General features: G+C 37.4%; 1 protein-coding gene across 28 annotated transcripts in view; it reads left to right on the forward strand.

Moving 5' to 3' along the window:
* SYNE1 (spectrin repeat containing nuclear envelope protein 1) overlaps nt 1–22,383 on the forward strand; it is a 302,466-nt gene that overhangs the window by 253,037 nt on the left and 27,046 nt on the right. For all 28 annotated transcript variants that reach the window (XM_040553823.1, XM_040553826.1, XM_040553827.1 and 25 more), the window contains 9 exons: nt 531–625; nt 1,582–1,816; nt 2,560–2,754; nt 4,734–4,859; nt 5,588–5,743; nt 7,885–8,043; nt 8,546–8,712; nt 16,311–16,473; nt 21,451–21,638. In XM_040553823.1, coding sequence (XP_040409757.1) covers nt 531–625; nt 1,582–1,816; nt 2,560–2,754; nt 4,734–4,859; nt 5,588–5,743; nt 7,885–8,043; nt 8,546–8,712; nt 16,311–16,473; nt 21,451–21,638 — 1,484 coding nt within the window. The remainder of the gene's footprint in view (nt 1–530; nt 626–1,581; nt 1,817–2,559; nt 2,755–4,733; nt 4,860–5,587; nt 5,744–7,884; nt 8,044–8,545; nt 8,713–16,310; nt 16,474–21,450; nt 21,639–22,383) is intronic.

Raw genomic sequence — 22,383 nt, forward strand, 5'->3', positions numbered from 1 at the left:
GACCTGGTACATTCCTTGTGACTCCTACAAAGTGCCAATGCACTGAGACAAGCATTTGAGAAAGTGCTGGTGGGGGAAGAGGGAGTCGCTTGCCAGTGCACTTACTGTTTTGTTTTGTGGTTTGTTTGTTTGTTCTTTTCAATGTGCTGGTATTTTGCGTTTCAATACCTGTCCGCCTTTCCTGCTTCTTTGAATTCCTATTTCTGTGTTGACAGTGATCTACACATGAGAAGAAATTGGAATGGCAAGTGGTCTCACATAACAGAATATCCCTCTTATATACAAAGTTAATATGTATGCACAGAACAAGTGGATGTTGACAAGAATATTTCTGGCTTGCGTTAGGGTTTGAGTACATCCTCTCTAAGCAGAGTTCTTCATGCTTGATAAGGTTTTATTTCACCTATCCTCTCAGAAAAAGATTTTAAGTAGTCAATGAAAAATCTTTTTACCACAGAATACAGATATTTCATACAGACAGAATTAAAATGTAAAACCTTTCTTTAACATCCTTGTCTCCTGTACAACAGCTATTCCAGGCAGAGATGTTCAGTCGCCAGCAGATTTTGCATTCAATTATCTCTGATGGGCAGCACCTCATAGAACAAGGACAAGTGGATGACAGGTAGCCATTCTTGTGTTGTTCTTGTTGCTGGTTATGTGAAATAATACTTAAACTAGTGGGAGACTTCTGAACAGAGAATGTTGCACAAGATGTTAGTATTCAGATAATGTTTTTCCAAGACAGAAGTTACCATCTATATGCTTAAGCTATTAATCAGCCAGCTCTTAAATAATACAGTGTTCATTAGGATGCTATGGGGTAGATGTGCTGCATTTGGGAATGCAGCAGCCTTGAGGCTACTTCTCTGACAGATATTTGTCTTACATATATGTGATGCGTTTGATAATGCCTATTCTGATGTACCTTCAAAATATCTCTTTCACCAAAGGAGCCTGCAGTGACTGATTTACAGTGAGCTACTCTTGATTTGTGCCAAAATAACCTGCAGCATAAATATGATGGAATAGGAATTCATTCCTGTCTCAGAGATTTTATTTTAAATGCTTCTGATCAAATGAATAGGAATCAGTGGAACACCAGTGGCTTCACACTTATGCATTGATTTTGCTAAGGATATCATGGTCCTAATATAAGAAGAACTGTTTACTAGGATGTGAGAATTTTATTAATTCTTTGTACATCCTACACCTGCTTTGAGCTAGCTCAGTAGTAAATTTGAGGGCAAATCATGAAATTTCCATGATTTACTATGAATTTGGATAATCCAAGCTAGCAAAAACTGTGGGTTTGTTTGTATGTTTGAGGGGGGAGAAGAGTTTCTTTTTTTAGGAAAAAAAAAAAAAAAGGTAATTGGAGCCCTTTGATTCTCCATGTATATGATGTGTGGAGTTCTCATCCTCAGTAAACTGTCATTAGACTTCAGTAGTTTTCTTCTAGTGTTTAATAATCAGCAGCCAAAAAACACATTTCCTTTCCCTCCAATTTATTTCATTAAAGAAATAGATCAAAGTATGAAAGCTACCATGGCTTTTTATTTATTTATTAATTTACAATAGGGATGAGTTTAATCTGAAGCTGACACTTCTAAGTAATCAATGGCAAGGAGTAATTCGTCGGGCACAGCAGAGGAGGGGGATCATTGACAGTCAGATCCACCAGTGGCAGCGCTACAGGGAGATGGCAGAGAAACTGCGCAAGTGGCTGGTGGAAATGTCCTGTCAGCCAGTGAGTGAGCTGGAAAATGCTCCTATCCCATTGCAGCAAGTCAGAGCATTACTGGATGAAGTGCAGGTATGTCCAGTGTGTTGTAGAAAGAAGAAATAATACAACTTTTTGTCGTCATCATTTAAAATATTCTTAGAAGTACTTTAGAGTCATACTATGTGCCTGGTAGAAAGCAGTATTAGATATCAGTTATTCTTTGAAACTGACATAGCCTCAAAAGCAACACTTTGATGGAAAGGAAGTAAAGAACATGCAGTGATGAACTTAACAAGCTCTTACTCAAGCTTTGTTAGTTTCTTTTTTTGTTTGTTTTGTAACTAACCTCATATTGAAGCTGTCTTGAAACAAAAAACAGTAATCTCCCATTTGAGGAATGTATTCTAGCTAACAAGAATGGGTACCTTGAATGGTTGATGTGATTTTCATGTGAGGTTAACGGTATCTATTTAGCAGTTTGGTGTCTTTTTTAGCCAGATGATGCTGTATTATAATACTTATAATAATGCTTATAAGCATAATGTGCTCTTGAGGAACTGTTTCTCCTCAAGATCAATTGAAATGCTGATACGAATGAGGAGAGAGAGAGAGGTCTTCCATGTCTTTATCTCCTTGGAGAAATTTTCTAATGGTCTGCTGCAGTAAATGATCAAAAAAAAAAAAAGTATCAAAGTATTTGAGCTGTAGCTCATGCTTAAGTATGCAATCAAATAGAAGTGAATTAGTAAAATATGGTTTTCAGGATGAATTATACTGAACTGCTAATTGTAATTAAAAAGACAAAGTTGACAGAAATCCATTTATATTTGCAGCTTAAAGAGAAAGTTGTTCTAAGGCAGCAAGGGAGTTACATCCTTGCTGTGGAAGCTGGCAAGCAATTGCTGCTCTCTGCTGACAGTGGAGCTGAGGCAGCCCTGCAGACAGAGCTTACAGAAATTCAGGAGGGCTGGAAGATAGCTAGCACCCAGCTGGAAGAACAGAAGAAACAGCTTGCTTTAATACTGAAAGTAAGTGTATAATTTCTTCTGTACCTTTCAGCATGTTCACAGTTTCTCACTCTGAACGCTGATAAGACAAGTGTTCTCAAGGGATGAGCACAAATACAGCAATTGAATGTATACTGCATTACCATTTCATTTCACTACCTCTGATTTTCAAATATTTAAACTAGAAGAGGTAATACTTTGGAACAGGCTTATATATTCCTTGATATCTTTTAATCGATATTTCCACATCACTGCTAATAAAAGATATTCCTAACAGTCCTATTTTCAACATAGAGCAAAAATGTATTTTATTTTGCACAATGCTGGTTGGTTTTTATACATACTGTATTGAAAATTTTATCTGTGTTATTCCTTCTATGTGCCAATGCTGAGATTTCCCTAGCCATCTGATAGCTGGTGCTTCCTTCAAGAGTCTCGAGTATTTGCTAACTTAGGTAATACACTAAGAGGGAGCATTGAACTTTTTTTTTTTTTTTTTTTTTTTAATGTAGGCAGCATCCAGAATGCCTGCTAACATCATTTTAAGTACTGAAGATGGTAGTCCAGGATTTAAATTTGGTCTGTTTGTTTTTCCCTTTTGCTCTTCCCATGCAGGATAATGAAAATTGGACTTGTGTATATTAAGAGAATAGGTCAAGTGGTTTTAGAACAGTTTCAGCAGTTTAATAGAATTCCACAATTACAGACACTTTAGTTTTGTTTGTAAATAGCAAGGAGCAAAGCAATGCAAGAAAATTAAATATTATTTTGGAAAAGTTCAGATAAGTAAATTTTTCTTCCTCTTTCAAGCCTTGTTCCTCCTACCTCTGCTTCTAGTTGGGGAATTACATCAGGAAATTTTAGTCATGAAAGCTTATATCTACGGAAACTAAAAGTTCTGTGGTATTTTGGCCAAAGAAAATATAGAACTTGATGCTTGAAAGTGAGGAAGTAGGGAAATTACCACAAAAATTGCATAAATCATCCCACAGATATCCAAACTTCATTACATGTTGCTACCTTGGTCCTACATACATGACTTTTCAGTAGTCTTCTGACAAAATGAGAAGTGTAAGAGTATATCTTGCATTAAGAACATCATAACCTCATACATCATGTAAGGCCATATTACTTATTAAGGAGAGAAGAAAAAAGACACTAAAGAAAAGGTTTTTTTGCAAGACCTGTTATTTATAATTCTCCATCCTGAAGGTGATCATGAAATACTGATATAGACTGGAAAAAATGGAAGGAGAGAAATACTAAGGCAGTGACAGAAGGAGAATATCTTCAAATAGACAATTTAAAATAAGTTCCTGTATTTCCTAGTATAATACAACCAGCATTCTTAAGGGTTGACTGGCTTATTACAGATTTTTCTGTGTGATTACCTTTTCAATAGGCTTTAACAAACAGGTGAGATAGGCAAAGCTATGCTGTCACATGACAGTTGATGGGTTTTATTGTATTGAAGACATTTAAAATTTTGGAAAGTATACAAGCACTAAAGCTAGATGTAGCTGCTAGGACCATAATTTGGAGGAGGTACTTCAGACACTTCGATCTGACCTGAATTTGCAGTAACCCCAACATTTTTTTTTTCTGGAGCTTGATGCATCAGCCATTCAAGAAAGGAAATGGAAAATAATTTGGCTTGATGCATCAGCCATTCAAGAAAGGAAATTGAAAATAATTTGGGGAGTTAAAGGCTTTTCTGAAAGGATGGAGTTGTAAATAGACAATGCTATAATAACAGGAGGCTTTGACTAGTATATTAGTGCTAGCAAAGACCTACATCAAAACTAAAACAACAACAACAAAAAAGATATGACTGTGCATATGACCCAAGCTTTACGACCCTGCGTATTATTTAAAGGGGAAATTCAGTGCTTGCTATTGTTATGGAAATGTGTAGTGGTTAGTCAGTCAAATCAACCAACATAAGTATGAGAAGTATAATCTAGATCTGAACTGAAGTCTGTCAAACATTTTGCCTTCAGGACTGGGAAAAATCTGAAAAGGGCATAGGAGACTCCCTGGAGAAGCTAAGATCATTCAAAAAAAAGCTTTCTCAGCCTTTGCCAGAACACCATGATGAGTTGCACACAGAGCAGATTCGTTGCAAGGTAAAGCACTTGATCTCTGCTAACTGTTGTCTCATCTTTGCTTGCTTTTGTGCAGTAACCTCTTTAGGCTTTACATCACTGACTGTGCAAACCCACCCCACATCACTGTGACAAGCTAAAAATCTATCCATGTAACATTTGAACTGTGTAATACCTGAGTGATCTCATTATGATGTAAAACCTGCAGGGTATACATAGAACTGATCAAAGTGAGATTAGAATAGGGTCTGAAAAGTACTGTAGAAACAACAAGTAATGGTATATTTATATAATATAAATTCTTGCTTCAGATTTAAGCTCATGGTATTTAAACACTCATTTTAGTGCTTCTTATTTGAGGTTGAGGATCTTAGATAATATTTTATGCTATATTTCTTGCAGTAGAGAAATGTGGTACAATTTGAAAGTATTTTCACTACAGAGAAATCCAAATCAATACTAGAAACTCCCCAAACCCTTTGAATTTGAGACATTTGAATGCTATTTTAGTTTGTGGCTACTTGTTACAAAGCTGATGTATCATACTCTACTGGGGTTGAAAATAGGGGAACATATGGGGTTGGTGTATTCTTTTTCTTTTAGGTAGGGCTGAAGTAGTCCAAATGGTGGGTCTGCTCAGATATGACATTAATTCAGTGAGATAAGAATGTTCATCTTCATCATCACCACATTCATTTTATTCTGTTTGTTAGCAAACTGGTCTTTTTTCCTTATGCACTTCTTTTAAGGAGTTAGAGAATGCTGTTGAAGGATGGACAGATGACCTTGCACACCTCTCTCTGCTGAAGGAGTCCCTGTCTACATATATCAGTGCAGATGATATTTCAGTCCTCAGTGAGCGAATAGAGCTTCTGCACAGACAGTGGGAGGAGCTGTGCCATCAGGCAAGTATAGTATTGAGCTCTGATATGAGTATGCAGACTAAAAAGGTATTGGAGGAAAAATTGAATGCAAGTGGCAGATTTTGGAAAAGATGCATGTAGGCACAGGTAATGTTCAAATTTGAACTCTTGCTGGATCAGGGATAATATCCATTGAAATGTTTCCTTTAGTTACTGCTTATATTTTTATATTTCTTGAACTTTGCCATGCCTATGAGGTCATATTTAAAACAACAAAAAGTCATACTGTGTGTTGTGGGACTGTGGCATGGGGAAAACAGGATTAATACAGTTTGCCATGCTTTTGTGCACTAGCTGTGCACAGAAATGATGTCCTCTCTCAGCTCAGCATTACTTCTATACCTTCAGTTCTGCTGACGGCTCCTCCTTCTTCAGATGTTAGTGTCTGCATTTCCCTTATTCTGAGGGTGACTTACTTGGCTGCACAATGAGATGAAGAGTATTGCTTGATTTTTCAGGTACATAACCTGAGAGGGTGACAGAGCACTGGAACAGGTTGTCCAGAGAGGTTGTGGAGTCTCCTTCTCTGGAGATATTCAAAACCTGCCTGGATGCCATCCTGCACAATGTGCTCTGGGTGATCCTGCTCAACAGAGGGGTTGGATCAGATGATCTTCAGAGGTTCCTTCCAACCTCGGCCATTCTGTGATTCTGTGATCATGCTATTAGTGTTATTTCCTGCATCCTTTTTGCATTTAGAGAGGCAAATAGTGGATTCTCCCTCACCCAGCTTTTCAGATTAGGATAATGTTATTTCTGTGGTTTCGTAGATGTCGCAGTGCATACCAGGGATATTGTGGCAATAGTTACATCACATCAGTTTCCTATGAAGGCCTCAAAACCACCCTCAAAATAGAAAAAGTGCTTTACATTTAACAGTGCAGAACTTCTTTAAAGTTAGTTGCATTTGAATGAGCCAACATGGGTACGTCTAATCTATGGTCTAGTCACTGTACATGTATTTATGGGAAAGGAGGTAGCCAAGTAAAGAAGTTTTGTACATACTAAGTGCTTCAGGATGTAACCCAGTGCAACATTGTGTTCAACCGTTGCTTATATCCGGAAAGCTGTCATCAAATTTAAAACCACAAAAGGGAAATGTTGAGATCATGCTGTATGCTACTGTTAAACATAACATGGTAGTCAAAGAACACAACGATCACTTTTGCTTATGAAAGAGCAGATGAAGTCTTCATATTCTCAGCTGAAATGCTGATATAAAGTCAGAAGCAATTCAGAGTACGATGAAAAGGAAATAAGTAGTGGTTCAAGTGTCTGAAACTACAGAAACAACTGCTGCTCACCCTCTGCTACTATTTTGATTTCATTTTCCATCCTTTTCCTGTCAAGGATGGACTATTACTCATTTCTTAAACTTAGCAACACTTTTCTTCTTCCAGTATTAATTACAAATTACAGCATTTGCTTGTTTGTTTTATGCCTATTCTTCCTTGTCAGGACATATTCAAGTCCTTTGAAATCTCTGAAGGTGTCAGCGATTCAGGAGAAATAGTCATCTGTGGAATGAGTGTATTGGGACTCAAGTAGAAAATTGCATATGCTATTTTAGAAATAAAAAAAAAAAAAAGAAAAAGAAGAAAAATGTAGTGTCTCTTTGATTTAGCTTTGTGCTCATGCACAAATCATGAAGTCTTGTAGTTTGGCCTATGCCATATATATATATATATTTTTTTTTTGGTCTTGGTCAAGCATTTATATCTTCCTTTTAATTAATCTATTAGACTAAAAAGAAACCATTAATATACCTTATTGCATTTTATAAGTGAACAAAAATTTTAAGAAAATTTCCCCTTTCTAATGAAACCTTAGAGACATTATGAAACAATATATTGACATGACACTAAGCATAGTACTTGGATGAGTCCCTCTATGCAATTGGATGTAACTAGCGAGAATCCTGAGAGTAACACTTATCTCTCGACTTACAAAGAGTCATGCAAAGTATTTGCAGTACAACTCCAGTTTGCTGTAATAGAAGTAAGTGGCTGGAGTTCATCTGCAGGGCCAGAGGAGTTCACACAGAGGCACAAAGTGCTTCAGCTATCTCTTAAATTGACGTACTTCTATTTATTTATTTATTTATTCTGTTTAAATGTTTTAAGGTCTCCTTACGTCGACAGCAAGTTAGTGAGAGACTGAATGAGTGGGCTGTCTTCAGCGAGAAGAACAAGGAGCTCTGTGAGTGGCTGACACAAATGGAAAGTAAAGTTTCTCAAAATGGTGACATCCTCATAGAAGAAATGATTGAGAAACTTAAAAAGGTATAGTGCAATTACAAACTGTTTTTTTTAACTCTTGCTTGGTTTGTGTTGCAAAGAAGATACTGAATTAGCTGAAATAGAGATTTTACCTGTTTATAAATTCCAGTGCGTATTTTTATCCTCTCACTTCGCAGCTTTTTCCTGTCTTTTTTAAGGTGGGACTATCCAGGATGCCAGAAAATTAAGTGAATATAAAGTCTAAGGCAACTGAGTGCTTTACTAAACGTCCAGTCAGAATTTACTGCAATGACTTTAACTATAGCAGATGTATTTGTAGAAGGGTTTTTTTGGTTGGTTGGTTGTGTTTTGGTTTTTTTTTCCATTCTTCTGATAAGGTTGTTCGTGGTTATACCCTAATATTTAAGAGATTGTCTCTCCACTGTACCAATCACCAGAAGAACAAAAACACGTTAACATTCACTTGTATTCCTGTATGGTTCCTTCAGTAGTGTAGGGCAGAATGCATTCAGTATTTATATTCTGATTGTTCTTTTCTGTCCAGGATTATCAAGAGGAAATTGCTGTAGCTCAGGAGAACAAAATCCAGCTCCAGCAAATGGGAGAGCGACTTGTTAAAGCCAGCCATGAGAGTAAAGCATCAGAGATTGAGTACAAACTTGGCAAGATCAATGACAGATGGCAACATCTTCTGGATCTTATTGCAGCCAGGTAAAACAGTTGTTTTGTTTTAAATTAAGAATCATAAATTAAAAATCAAATCAAAATCTTTTTATTGCTTGCCTTTTCATTATTAAATGTGAATGAGTTTATTCTCAGCAATCAACACGTTTCTGTGAAATTTACTTTCCTGTTTTCCTTTGCATTATTTATTCTGACATTATTTCTTCAAGTAAAAAGACAATTTGAAACTTTATCTGCTAGAATGACACAGGATTGGTTGCAGCCAGATTTATTTGAGCTTTCTTCAATGCAATCTTACTTCAGATGAGTGCTTAAATCTGGGTAGAAATGTAATTAAAAATAAAAATGTTGGCAGAGCAATGCAAACAGTGCAGTTATTGTTTTGGCTTGAATTTCCAGAAGAGCAGTTCTAAAACTAAGTCTGCTCAATTCGTTTTTGACTGATGGAGAAAAGTAATGGAAGGTAGACATATACACATTGGACTTGAATATTCTTTTTTGTCAAGGTGAACAACATAAAAGCAATTTTCGTACCTTAAAGAAATACAGGGTTGTTGTTTGATATATGAACAAAATTGGCTTATTTGTTTCAATATTTTCTGCTCTGAGTCATTATACAACCTCCTTCCTGTTACAGACAATAATTTTGGCATGGTTTTGTATACGCAGTTCATAAAACGTATACTCTGTATTTTACACTTCTGTTATTTAAGGATATATGAATTAAGAGTATTTCAGTCTTGTTTGCAGCAAAAGGGTTTGCTTTGGTTTATGGTTTTTTTGTAACCTTTTTTTTTTTTCTTATGCTTTTACTGCATTCCTGCTCTGAAATCTTTAAGCATGAGAGCAGTAAATTTTATGTAAGCAGAAGCATTCTTGTGGCTCCAGCTACTTTTACAGCAGTTCATTTTAAAGTAATGAAAGCTGTATAGTTTCAGAACAACAAGTCAGGAAGTGGTGCATTACGGTTGAGGAGCCTGCTTGTTTTAGAGGATGTGATACATCACCAGTTGTTGATCATGACATATATTTGTTGTATATTTTTTATGTCTTCTCAAACACTTCCTCAGACAAATTTTCAAATGTTATGTTCAAATCATACCTTCAGGAAGTTTTGAGTGAAAAGCAATGACATTCAGAAACTGTAAAACAGGTCTTTAAAACATCTGTGCTGTCTATTCAGTATTAGAGATTAATGTCCTATATAGACACAGGGAAGGGTTCAGGATTCGGTGTTATTGGGTTGTGGAGAGGAAGGGGATATACAGACTTAAACTTATGTAAACTTATCCACTTAAACTTTTTCATTCTGTTATCATGAAGCAGGGTGTCAAGTCCTAGCACTAGACTAATGTATGTGAAGTATTTACTTACTTTTATTCCCTGAACGTTTCAACTAAGCCTTCAATTTAGCCTTCTTAACTAATTTACTTCTTAATTTTGGACTAAGTACAGTTTGGAAAATGAGTGGCTGGGGAACAGCTTAACAGAAAGGGATCTGGGTGTGCTGGTTGACAGGAGGCTCAAAATGAGCCAGCAGTGTGCCCTGGCAGCCAAGAAGTCAAAATACATTTTGGGGTGCATTAAACACAGCACAGCGATATGGTCAAAAGAGGTGATTCTCCCAATTCATTTAGCATTGGTGCAGCCTCACTTGGAACATTGTGTGTAGTTCTGGGCTCCCTAACTTAAAAAGGATGTTAAGGTCCTTGAAAGCATCCAGAGGAGGGCAACAAAGCTGGTTAAAAGGCTGAAAGTCATGCCCTTTGAAGAGTGGCTGAGTACACTGGGTTTGTCAAACTTTTAGAAAAGGAGGCTGAGGGGTGACCTCATTGCTCTCTACAGCTTCCTGATGAGTGTAAGTGGAGAGGGAGGTGCTCATCCTTTTTACCTGGTATCTAGAGACAGGACGTGTGGCAATGGTTCAAAGCTGCACCAGGGAGGTTCAGACTAGACATTAAAAAAATCTTTACCCAGAGGGTAGAACAGGCTTCCTAGAGAGGTGGTTGATTTTGACCTTGGGACAGCCACAAAGTATACTGACAGTTGGACTCAATAATTGTTTTAGGTCTCTTCCAGCTGGAACTGTTCTACTCTATTTCGTTCTAACTAGCATGCACAGCACTATCGTACGCAGTTGTACAACCCTCTCCATTTCCAGACCTTACTGAAGCGAAAAAAAAAAAAAAAAAAAAACTATGGAAAGTTTGAATGTTGCATTTCTGAAGTTGGGAAGTAAATAGTGGAGAGGTTTGATGCTAAGTTATGGAGATTTTGCTAGTTCAGCTGTAGCTTAGGCTGATAGGAGTTAAAACCAGGTTAACTAATTGAACAAAAATTTTTGCATTCCCCAAGCAGATATTTAGAAGACAGCAGAGGCTCTTTCAAATACATCATTATATATTGAAGTATGTTCCTATATTGATATTTTTGAGTTTGGAATATATCATATAAGTTTTGGCTGCACTTAGCTAGTAAATGTAGATTAATTGTTCTAGTGTCAATAATAAAACACACCTTTTCATATTCTGAATATCCTTTGATCATAATCCTTGATATCATTAATGAAATATTATAGCCTGCACACTTTTCTGTAGAGCCACAGTCAGCCTTTGCCTGGAGCATTTTTCTTGGTGTTTTTTTCATATATTTTTTTTTTTTTTTTCCATACAGATGTGAACTAACAGAAGGTGCTCTAAAAAATCTTTAGTAATATAGTATGATAATATGAGTCCAATCTGTATCTTTACTTGTTTTTGTGCTGGGTGGTATTGTAAAAGTCTTTCTTTGTCGCGTTCTGTTTTGTTACCTAAATTTTTATTTGCCTCTCCATTTTGAGGAGGTCCGTAACTGAAGAAAAGACAGCTACAGAAAGGTAGTTGTGTCTCTTCGTCAAAAATTTATGTTTCTGTCCTTCTAGAAGATTTTTATACTTTCAGATGAATTTATTTGATAGGTCAGCCTGCTGCACAAAATGTTACTTATGTTCACAGCCAGTTAGCAGTGCTTTTGCTGGTACTGCTCAGGCTTTGCAAGGAAAGTAATATTGTATGGTGTCTTTTTTTCCTCCCTTCCCCTTGCACTCATGGTCCACATTCCTGGAGATCAAGCCTGGCACATGCTAATGAATGCAAGTTTTATTTAGAAACATGACCACTTGTCACCATTCAGTCTCATGTTATCAAGCAACGTCTGCTAACATTTGTTTGGCATGCAACATTTTCTGTACAGTACTTACCAGCGAAAAGGAGTTTGTCCCCTTTCCTTCCCCCATACTAAGCACAGTGTTTGCAAGCTATTGGAGTGGAAGTTCTTCTTTTTAATGCTGGAAAATTTCATGGTGGTGGCGGAGGACTTGCAAGCTGTGAGGATGGCGGAGGACGGCAGTGTGGATTCAGATCTCCCAGACTGTAATTGTGATATCACAAGGCAGGCAGCTATTTTTGTTTCCTTTTGATTGGTACAGTTCTTTCTGAAGTCTTGGCTTGCTGAGAAACAGATAAAAATATTGATATGTAGAAATCACTGCCTTAGCTAGAAATGCCTGTTTTCTGCTCTATTTAAAAGTAGTTGACAGTAATAATGGTATACTTTGTTTTACAGCTAGTGCTTTTGGATCCCAGATTAGCTTTTTGTAACTAATGCAGACTTGCAACTCCTAAAATGTCTTTGCTGTCTGAAAGAAACTGTTGACTGTTTTTACTGCTGTTTTTAAATACAAGTGTATACATGTGAGAGAAAGCAGACTTTATATTTGTCTGCTCACTGTGTCATCAAAGGGGCATGGCTACAAGCAAAAAGCAGAGAAGGAAAGAGGCTGTAAAGGCAATGTCAGACTTTACTGGAGTTGATCTGTCCAGTACATATCCTGTAACCACATGTAACTCAGCCTACATTTTCTTGGATTTATGATTCAATTTCTCTTTTTCCCTGTTCACAATATATTCCCTAGAAGTTTTGCTGGTTATGTTCATAGTTCTATAAATTTATTCCCTGAAAGGGGAAGCTGTGATCTGAAGAACAACTATAACTGACAGTAATACTGCCATTGTGCACATTTGTACTGTAATTTGGACCTTACATCCTTTTTAATCATAAACTGATTTTAAGACTGATTTTAATAGTGATTTTTTTTAACTATTTCATAGAATTAAATGCTTGTTGAAACTTCAGTTATGAGTACTTTTTTTTCACTTTTCTGTTTTCTACTGGCTTTATACAGGTTTAGCTAACACAGTCTTACTGTCTGTTTTCATGTTCATTTTAAGTTTAACATTAGTATCCAGCTGTCTAAATGACTAATGCAGTAGCCATGAGTTCTATATGATGCATTGTTAAGTATTTACAAGGCTGTTCCTGTTTAGGTTTAAGTGGAATCTCAGGCTGTCTAGTTTGGGACTGTTAGAATTAAAGGCATTTGGGTTTAATTTCAGCTCCAAATTGTTCTGCCATTGCCCTTTCTTAATGTAAGATAAACATCTGAAAGTTACTTTCTTGGGGAATCTGAGGTACATTAATTGAACATTCAAATTTAGAAATGAGTTTTCTTCACTAGACCACAGAAACGGTTCGATTCTGAAGTATTTTCCTTTCTGAAAGTCTTAAATATTTGTAAAATGTAGCAATACTGATGTAGATATATAGATATATAGATATATAAAACAACCTTTGAAACAAACATGGCACGAGTTTGAATGTGGTGTCTTCATTATCAAGCAGGGAAGTTATCTCAAATCTCTTCAAGTAACATGCATAGTGCTGCAACAAAAGCATGAGATGCTTATCAGAATAATTGTTTAAACATAATCTTGTAAATGAAATCTTAAAAGATCAAAAATTACAGTTGGCTAGGAATACCACATATTTGGATGGTTTCTAATTTGACCTTTGTCTCTAAGTAGAACTTTTAGTTTCATTTTCAGTCTTTCAGGCCCTGCCATTAACATAGAAATATATGATTTTGAGCTGTTACATGAAGACAATTTTTTCTTGCATACACATTATGTAATTATTTGTACACAGGCACAGTGTTCAGTGAGATTAAGAACACATGCATCTTGCTTGCTAAAATTCAGAAGAGAAACTGTTAGACATGCTGGATGTCAGTAAATTTTCAGAACAGCTGCAGTCACAGCATAGTACTGTTCAGTCAAAAAAAAAAAAAAAAAAAGGAAGCCCAGCATATTCCAAGAAGCACATGTTTATTTGCTTCGATCTGTACCATGGGCAAGGAACCTGTTATGTTATACTCTGTACAAAAAATGAACAGTATGAACAATATAGGTAGAGGGGGAGGGAAGGAGCTGTCTTTTTCTTGAAAGATATATATATATTTCTTTTTATTTATTTACTTTTGGAATTTAGGTGCAGGTATACTTAAGAATTGCAACAGCCTTTGGAGGGAGGGCAGGTTTAGAAGTAGTTTTTGGCTTTGGTTTGAGAATTCTTTTCATATGTCACTTTTATTTTTTCTTTTTGTCTCTTAAGTAACTTAGGTCAGGTGAGTGAAGATAGTGCTATTTGTGGTTTTTTTTATATATATATATTATTTTTTTTGGAGCCTGGCAGAGAAGAAGTCCCATGCAGTCTGACTGAGACAAAGAGGGTACTTTCTGATTATCAGATGTGTCAGGCAAAATTTAAATTAAATCTAGCAAAGATAATAGGGTACTATAAAACTGCCAATATGAAAAGCCTGGTTCACAGCTTGGGCTTGCAAATGATAGAGCAGTGTTGCTTGTATGCTAAGGCCTGATGTGACTCATTGTTCCCTTTCCCACTCCAGCACACATGCAAAAGATCAACAGCATTCAGCCTTGAGAGTATAAACAAAAAATGAGCTGGATTTCACCCCAGTTAGACTGAAAAACTGTATGTGAGGTCAGAATGAGTGATAACCAACCTTCTTGCCTATCCTACAAGCAAGCTTCAATTGGTCCAAAACCACAAAACACATGTATAACACAAAAGTGAAGAGGGGATGGTACCCCAAAGATTGGTTGCTCATAGTGTCTCTCCAAGGCTGAATACATTGCTGTGTTTTGGGATGACCTGATTGACTGGGAATTGGGCTGTCTTCCAGCACAATTCTGTTGTCTTCAATTACTTCAATTACTTCGTAGCTAGATTTTCTGATTACTTAGATTTTTTCAAAGTACCAAGATTTTTTATTTTTTTTCTGATAACAACTCTGCAGATGTTGGTCATGAGACTCTGGCATGAACGATGCCAGATTTGTACTGTTCTTGAGTCTGTTTGGTGCTAAATATCCACACTTGATTATCTGTGACCTAAGAGAGATCTAAAAATGGGGGGGGGGGGGGGGGCGGGGAGTAATAGTCTTGCAGTTTTTAAAGTTGATATTAAGATCTCAGTATTTCTCTTTGGTAAGGAATGGACACCCATAGCAAACCCTCAGTAGTCAGCTGCATGTACAGCATTAAATGTGGAAACACTTGATAAATTTCAATTTAGAATTATGGAGAAAATGTGAATTGCTCTGTTTGAATTATGGGATAGTCAGGTGGCATTTTTTTCTTTGATGAATTCAGTAGTCTTGTCTTTTTCAGTCCAATTTAGTCAGTATGTTCCAAGGTGCACTCATCTCTTAAAGCTTTCTGATATTGAAACACTTAAGTGGGAGAACAATGGAAGCATAGGAGGGAATGTTACTCAAAAATGTTTGTGGCACTGCATAACAAACAAACAAACAAATAAAAGAATTAAAAAAAAAAAAAAGAGAGAGAAAACGTAGAAACAATTTCAGAATCCTCTAATGTATGTTAGGTAACATGGGGGTAAGAAGGAAGGAATTACTGAGAAAGACTTACAGATGAAACAGGCTGAAGTGAAAAATATCAGCACAGGTTGAAGGTTTAGTGAAATTTTTCTCACTCATTAATCTTAATGTACATTTAAATCAAAAGCACTGTATAATTTTTCCTGATCAGTACTTTTGCAGGGTCAGGGCCTCCAGAAAAATACTACTTAGATATCACTATGAAAATACATTCTGATTTCATCGTTTAAATCTGAAGTAGTCCATTAAGACCAAGAACATCTTAAAGCAGCCCTTGGGATTCAGGAATTTTCACTAAGTTCCCAGTTTGAGTTCTCTCACTAAAATCTGTTTACTCAGGCACAACTGTCACTGTAACAATAGTTCAATGTTTCAAAATCATCAGGGTGAAAACAATCTGTTCACTCAGAGCACTACACCAACAGTACTGGTTAACTGGACCAGTTATTTGTAGTCTAAGATCTTTTGTCTTCTTTTAGTCAAGATTGCAACTAAATTAGCTACATTATTTTGGGTTTTGGTGTGTGTGAGTTTATTTAAATATATATACATATTTGTATTTCTAACAAACATTTGTCTCAACAGATAATGGTATAGAACCTTTGTAAATGTTGTCTGGAATTAGTAAACTCTTAATTTTTCTTCACCAGAACCTATGAATGCTGGATTATTTGTATAGGTAATACACCTCTGTTACTCAAAAAAGGAAGACTTCAGAACAGAAGTTGCCATCTATGTTAAGTTTCTTCTGAAATCCCCCTGAAACACATACTGTAGAAATTCTTCTTCAGAGTGTATCTATGTTCCTGTTTCTTTTTCTTTACAGGGTAAAGAAGTTGAAAGAAACCCTCGTTGCAGTGCAGCAGCTAGATAAGAACATGAGTAGCCTGAGATCTTGGCTTGCCCATATTGAGTCAGAGCTGTCCAAACCAATTGTCTATGAAACTTGCGACTCTGAGGAGATACAAAGGAAGCTAAATGAACAGCAGGTAAAATACAAAACACTTGTAAGGTGCACAATGGCATTGGGAGAAACAAAGTAGTGTGTCCTTGGGCTGCTCATACCCAGGGCATGAGGCAAAAAAGTGTTCGAATATCAAGGCAAGTGGTGCTTACTGTGTCACTTATAGAGCCTTCTGCTGGCTTTGACATCGAGTCTACTGGAAGCTGTTTGACATTCACAAGAAAGGTAAGGCACCAAGAGATGTAACCTGAACGAGCTATTGCAATTGATTTTTCTTTGGGGTTTGTGGTTTTTGGTTGTTTGAACTGACTGTTCCAAGAGGCAAAACTGACACCTATTAGACCTTGCAAATTTTGCACATGCTTGAAAAAGACTGTTTTTTAGCAACTTTTCTAACTTGGTTTTATCTTGCAGCTTGTTTGAGAATTACATTGCACGCAAAGATGCATGAACTATACATGTGAAGTTAAAATCAGTTGTTTTATACCGCCCAAAGCTTTTATGCAGTGCTAGAACAAAATAGTCAACATTGGAACAGGAAAAAATACATAAATATTATGTCAACCAGCTTTTGGCATTACAATTAATCTTACCCCAAAGAACATTTATTATACTTTCTATATCCTGGTCCACTTCACTGCTATGCTGTATGCCTACTTCACAGATTATGGCTCAGTGCAGTAGAGGGAAATATGTGGGCACTTCATCCCTCAGCTGCCCAGTGTAGTTTTATTTAGAAGCACTTTGCTGGTGAAGACTGTTCTGTTGTGTTCCTGTTGGTTATTTATTAGCAGAAATACCTTTTTGGTGCCTCATTGGAGATGAGTTATATGCTCTTCCGAGTTCTTTCACGAAAGGAGAAATAAATGTGTGGGAAGAGGAATGCCAGAATGCTTTGGGGAACTTTAATTTATGGAGTGCATAAACTGGCATTTTGATCTTTTAAACTGAGTGTGGGGCTGAGACCCAAGAATGTTCTCAGAGTGTTTTCTGGCTCCCCAACTGATTTTCTACATGGCTGTGCAGAACTGCTTATTAATATTCTATATGCAATTTACACAGGGTTAATAATTCATAACACACAAGTGTAACTAATGAGTTGTGTTTCTGAGATGGTGAAGTGCTGGGCAAGGCTAAACATTGCTATCAGTAAACTAGATACTTGACATTTTTTTTGCACTAGGATCCCTGTGCAAGCATTCCACAGTTTGTTATAACCACTTCTTGTGGGACTTATTTGGAGTATGGAGACTGGTGTCTCTCTGATTTCCACCATTTCCTTGTGGTGGTTCCCATAGAGTGACAGCATGCAACAATATTCTGTGGAAGTCTTAGTGGTTTCACTGGAATCCCAAAGGGGAAAAATAGAGGTGAATTTTATACTGGGAAGATACTGTGTTTGTAATCCTGATGAGATTTGATTTGATAATGATGCCATGGTTGTCATATATATATGACAAAACAAAAACTTCAATGTATGGCAACCAGTATTTTTATTACTAGGCAGCTATATCTCTGTTCACTTTATCTCAGAAGGCCAGCATGTCAGCCATCTCAAGTATTTCATCCCTCTTTTTTCTTCCCTCTTAGTGTTCTTCTTTTTTATGTTTAATCTTCCACTGAGGCCGTTATCTTCCCTGTTCATACTGCTACCAGTTGTTCATATACAAGATTACGTAAAAAATATTATTCTGTGAAAGAGGAGGGACAAATTCCATTTCTGTAACCCCACTGTCATTCTGTAACTTCTCAGCCTCTTCAGCCAAGAATGAGCTTTGCAGGTTGCTGGTCCCTATAGTGAAATTAAGAGGCAATTCAAGCTGGATATCCTGGGGAAGGTAGTGTAACCTCACTGAAGCATTTTCCAAGGGTTGCAAGCTACATTTCTAGGATTACTTGTTTGTTTACTTTCTCAGCCTGCTACCAGTTGAAATTGAAGAATCGTTTTTGCTTTTGGGATGATTAAAGAAAAACTTGTACGTTGATGACAGCAGTGCACGGAAGTGATGCTTCTTCTGTAAACTAACCAAAAAGGCTGATTGTTCTCTAAGAAACATATCAACTAAGGCCATGGAGGAAATATATATATATATATATATATATATATATCATAGTCATCTGCTGTAGAAAAGTTTTGTAGGTGAATAAAAGTTTAATTCTTAGGAATACTCAGGACTACCAATGTGGCAGCTATAACTGCTGCTGTAGTCCAAAACAACAAAAAGGAGATTATGTTACCTGAACTTGCTTAGCCTAAAGTCTCATAGCTGTCTGTAGTATATGTTTTATAGAGTATTGAATCTATTTATAGCATCCACCTTATATAACATCTCAGGACAGGAAGAAGAATAAACACTTGTACATTATGATGAAAGAGTATTTTCCAGGCAAGTGAAAGTGAAAGGGACAGTGCTGAAGGAGAAAATACTGTGATTTTCCACTTTCTCATGTAGGTGTTCACAAAATATCCTTCTGTTTCATATATGAGAACAGGAAATTAATAAAGTCATCGAGTCCAATCATCACAAAAACCAAAATCAGATAACTGATATAAGATAAGATTACTCCATTTCAAATTTGATGATGCTTTTAGATTCTATATTTAAACCTCATTTCCTGCTGGAAGGCTGTATTCATATTGCTAGTTGTTAGAAAGGTTTGTCCAATTAGAGCTTAAATTTATGTAGAGACAGTATGTCGACACTATATTTCTTTTCATGTGTTAACATTTTTCTTTACAAGCAAAATCACAGAATCACAGAATCATCTAGGTTGGAAGAGACCTCCAAGATCATCTAGTCCAACCTCTGACCTAACACTAACAAGACCTCCACTAAACCATATCACTAAGCTCTAAATCTAAACGTCTTTTAAAGACCTTCAGGGATGGTGACTCAACCACTTCCCTGGGCAGCCTATTCCAATGCCTAACAACCCTTTCAGTAAAGAAGTTCTTCCTAATATCCAACCTAAACCTCCCCTGGCGCAACTTGAGCCCATTCCCCCTCACCCTGTCACTGGGCACGTGGGAGAATAGACCAATCACCACTGTGCTACAGCCTTCTTTAAGGTACCTGTAGAGTGTGATAAGGTCTCCCCTGAGCCTCCTCTTCTCCAGGCTGAACAATCCCAGCTCCCTCAGCTGCTCCTCATAAGACTTGTTCTCCAGACCCCTCACCAGCTTCGTTGCCCTTCTCTGGACTCGCTCGAGCACCTCAATGCCCTTCTTGTAGTGAGGGGCCCAAAACTGAACACAGTACTCAAGGTGTGGCCTCACCAGAGCCGAGTAAAGGGGGACAATCAATTCCCTAGCCCTGCTGGCCACACTGTTTCTTATACAAGCCAGGATGCTGTTGGCCTTCTTGGCCACCTGAGCATACCACTGGCTCATATTCAGCTGACTATCAACCAATACTCCCAGGTCCTTCTCTGCAAGGCAGCTTTCTAACCACTCACTTTACCTCTACTTAGCCTCAAGTTACCATGTTCTTGTTCTCCTACTGTGTTCATCTCTTGGGGCCCCCAGCACAAGAAGGACCTATTAGAATGAGTCCAGAGGAGGGACACAAAGATGATCAGAGGGCTGGAACACATCTTCTATGATGACAGGCTGAGGGAGTTGGAGTTGTTCAGCCTGGAGAAGAGAAGGCTCCAGGGAGGTTCTTCCAAAGCAGGTCTACAGGAAAACTCGAGAGGGACTTTTTGGCAGGGAGTGTAGTGGTAGGACAAGGAGTAATGGTTTTAAACTAAAATAGAGTAGATTTAGATTAGACATTAGGAACAAGGGTTGGTGAGGCACTGGAACAGGGTGCCCAGAGAAGCTATATGTGCCCCATCCCTGGAAGCGTTCAAGGCCAGATTGGATGGGGCTTTGAGAAACCTGGTCTAGTGGAAGGTGTCCCTGCCCATGGCAGGGGGGTTGAAACTAGATGATCTTCAAGGCCCTTTCCAACCCAAACCATTCTATCATTCTATGATTCTATAAATAAAATTCCACATCTCTTATATTAACAGTTATTTTGTTCACCTGAACCAGAAGTGAATGTGGTATTCTAGATGCAATCTATCACTTTATGGTATAGTCATGTTAACACTTCTCTGTTACTCTTGGGTTTATGTTGCCTTGACCTTGGTCCATCCTGACTATTCCATCTAATATTCTGATGGTTCATTTCAAATTTAAGCAAAAGTCAGGGAGGGTTTATTTTCCTTGCACTTATCTAACAGAAATAGCCAATTACTTTTGTGGCTTGTCTCAACTTGAACCAGTAGTTCAAAACTGTAGCTGAAAATATGCTTCAAGAAGAAGCATTATCACCAGTGGAGAAAAAGACATTACAACCAAGAAACCAACAGGAGAAATAATACTCATCACATATAACAAGTGCTAAGACCACATAAGTGCATTTTCTTTAGCTGTCCTAAATCCTTTCCAATTCCAATTAAAATGCTATACGTTTTGAAAGTTGAAGGAATAAACTCCTACTAAATATGCAGTTTGACATGTGCTGCTGCCAATCTCCATGTCAGACATGCCACTATGCAGCTACCTTGCCTGGGGAAGAGTAGACTCATGAAGGGCCCCTCCAGTAGATAATAGTTTTTCCTGACACACTTTTCTTACTAACTTCTGCTTTACATTTTCTATGATAATGGAGAAGGGATGGGAATGTCATTGGTGTTGTTGATTAAATGTAGCTGAAAGATATTCATCTGAGCATGCAGAGCTCTGGCAGTTTGTCCCAGGTGATGGTCTGATGTTCATAGCTCCTGAGAGAGCTCTTCATGCTGCCAGGTTCTCCTAGCTTCGCTGATAACATTGCATCAATATTTGTGCTGTCACAAGCACAGTATCTATCTTAATAGATTGCTTTTTTCCTGTTTGCAATTGTTTGGTTGTTTTTTTGTCTTTTTTTTTTTTTTTGAATAAGTAGAACAGAAATGCATCTGTATTTACGCATGTTTTGTCATTTCTCTTAAGAATTAATTTCTTCATCTACAGGAAATTCAGAGGGACATAGAGAAACACAGCACTGGAGTAGCATCTGTTCTCAATTTGTGTGAAGTGCTTCTTCATGACTGTGATGCCTGTGCCACAGAAACAGAGAGTGACTCTATTCAGCAGGCTACGCGCAATCTGGACAGAAGGTGGAGGAACATTTGTGCAATGTCAATGGAAAGGCGACTTAAGTAAGTCTAAAATGTCTACAAATTAGTATTTCCTACCACGAGCACAACTACAGGATGGGATATATATGATAGGGTTGCAGTATTGAAGGAAAGGGTCTTGTGGGAGTGTCGCCATGGGGGTCAACAAGCCCCATGATTGGTGATAACTTCAGACTCTTAATGATGAGGCCATGAGGAATGCAAAGAGTTTAGAGGGAACAAAGAAGGGTGATTCAGGAGACACCTTGTTGTCTCGGGTTGCTTGTTCTCCAGCCGTTAAGGCATGGAAGTTGCTGGGTGTTTGCTGTTGCCAGGCAAAGTCGTTGACCAATGAATAGTTAGTGGAAAAGTACTGCTGTGGGGTGATTGATATAAGAAGGGAGCCTGTCCTCAGTAAGGATAGATGAAGTTATGCCCTCAATAAGAGAGAGTTGAAGTTATGTCATCAATAAAGTAGTAGCAGTTACTGATCCTGAAAGAACCCTGGTGTTCGTGTGGTCCTTTACGCCACAAAGTCTAGGGGTCAGAAAAGGATCATACACTGAATAAAAGCCAATAGTTATCATGATACTGGGAAAAAAAAAGAAAAAAAAAAAAAGAAAAAAAAAAGGGTTGCATTATTACGGGTCTTTATATAAAGTACACGAGTCAATTACCAAATTTTGCTTACATGAGGCCTTTGATGGAATGTTTGATTTTTCCATGCTTTATGGAAGCAATGAGAAATAAACTAGAGAAAGTATGGATGACTTCAGTGATTCCAAGA

The sequence above is a fragment of the Cygnus olor genome, chromosome 3, assembly GCF_009769625.2.
Source record: "Cygnus olor isolate bCygOlo1 chromosome 3, bCygOlo1.pri.v2, whole genome shotgun sequence".
Taxonomy (NCBI): domain Eukaryota; kingdom Metazoa; phylum Chordata; class Aves; order Anseriformes; family Anatidae; genus Cygnus; species Cygnus olor.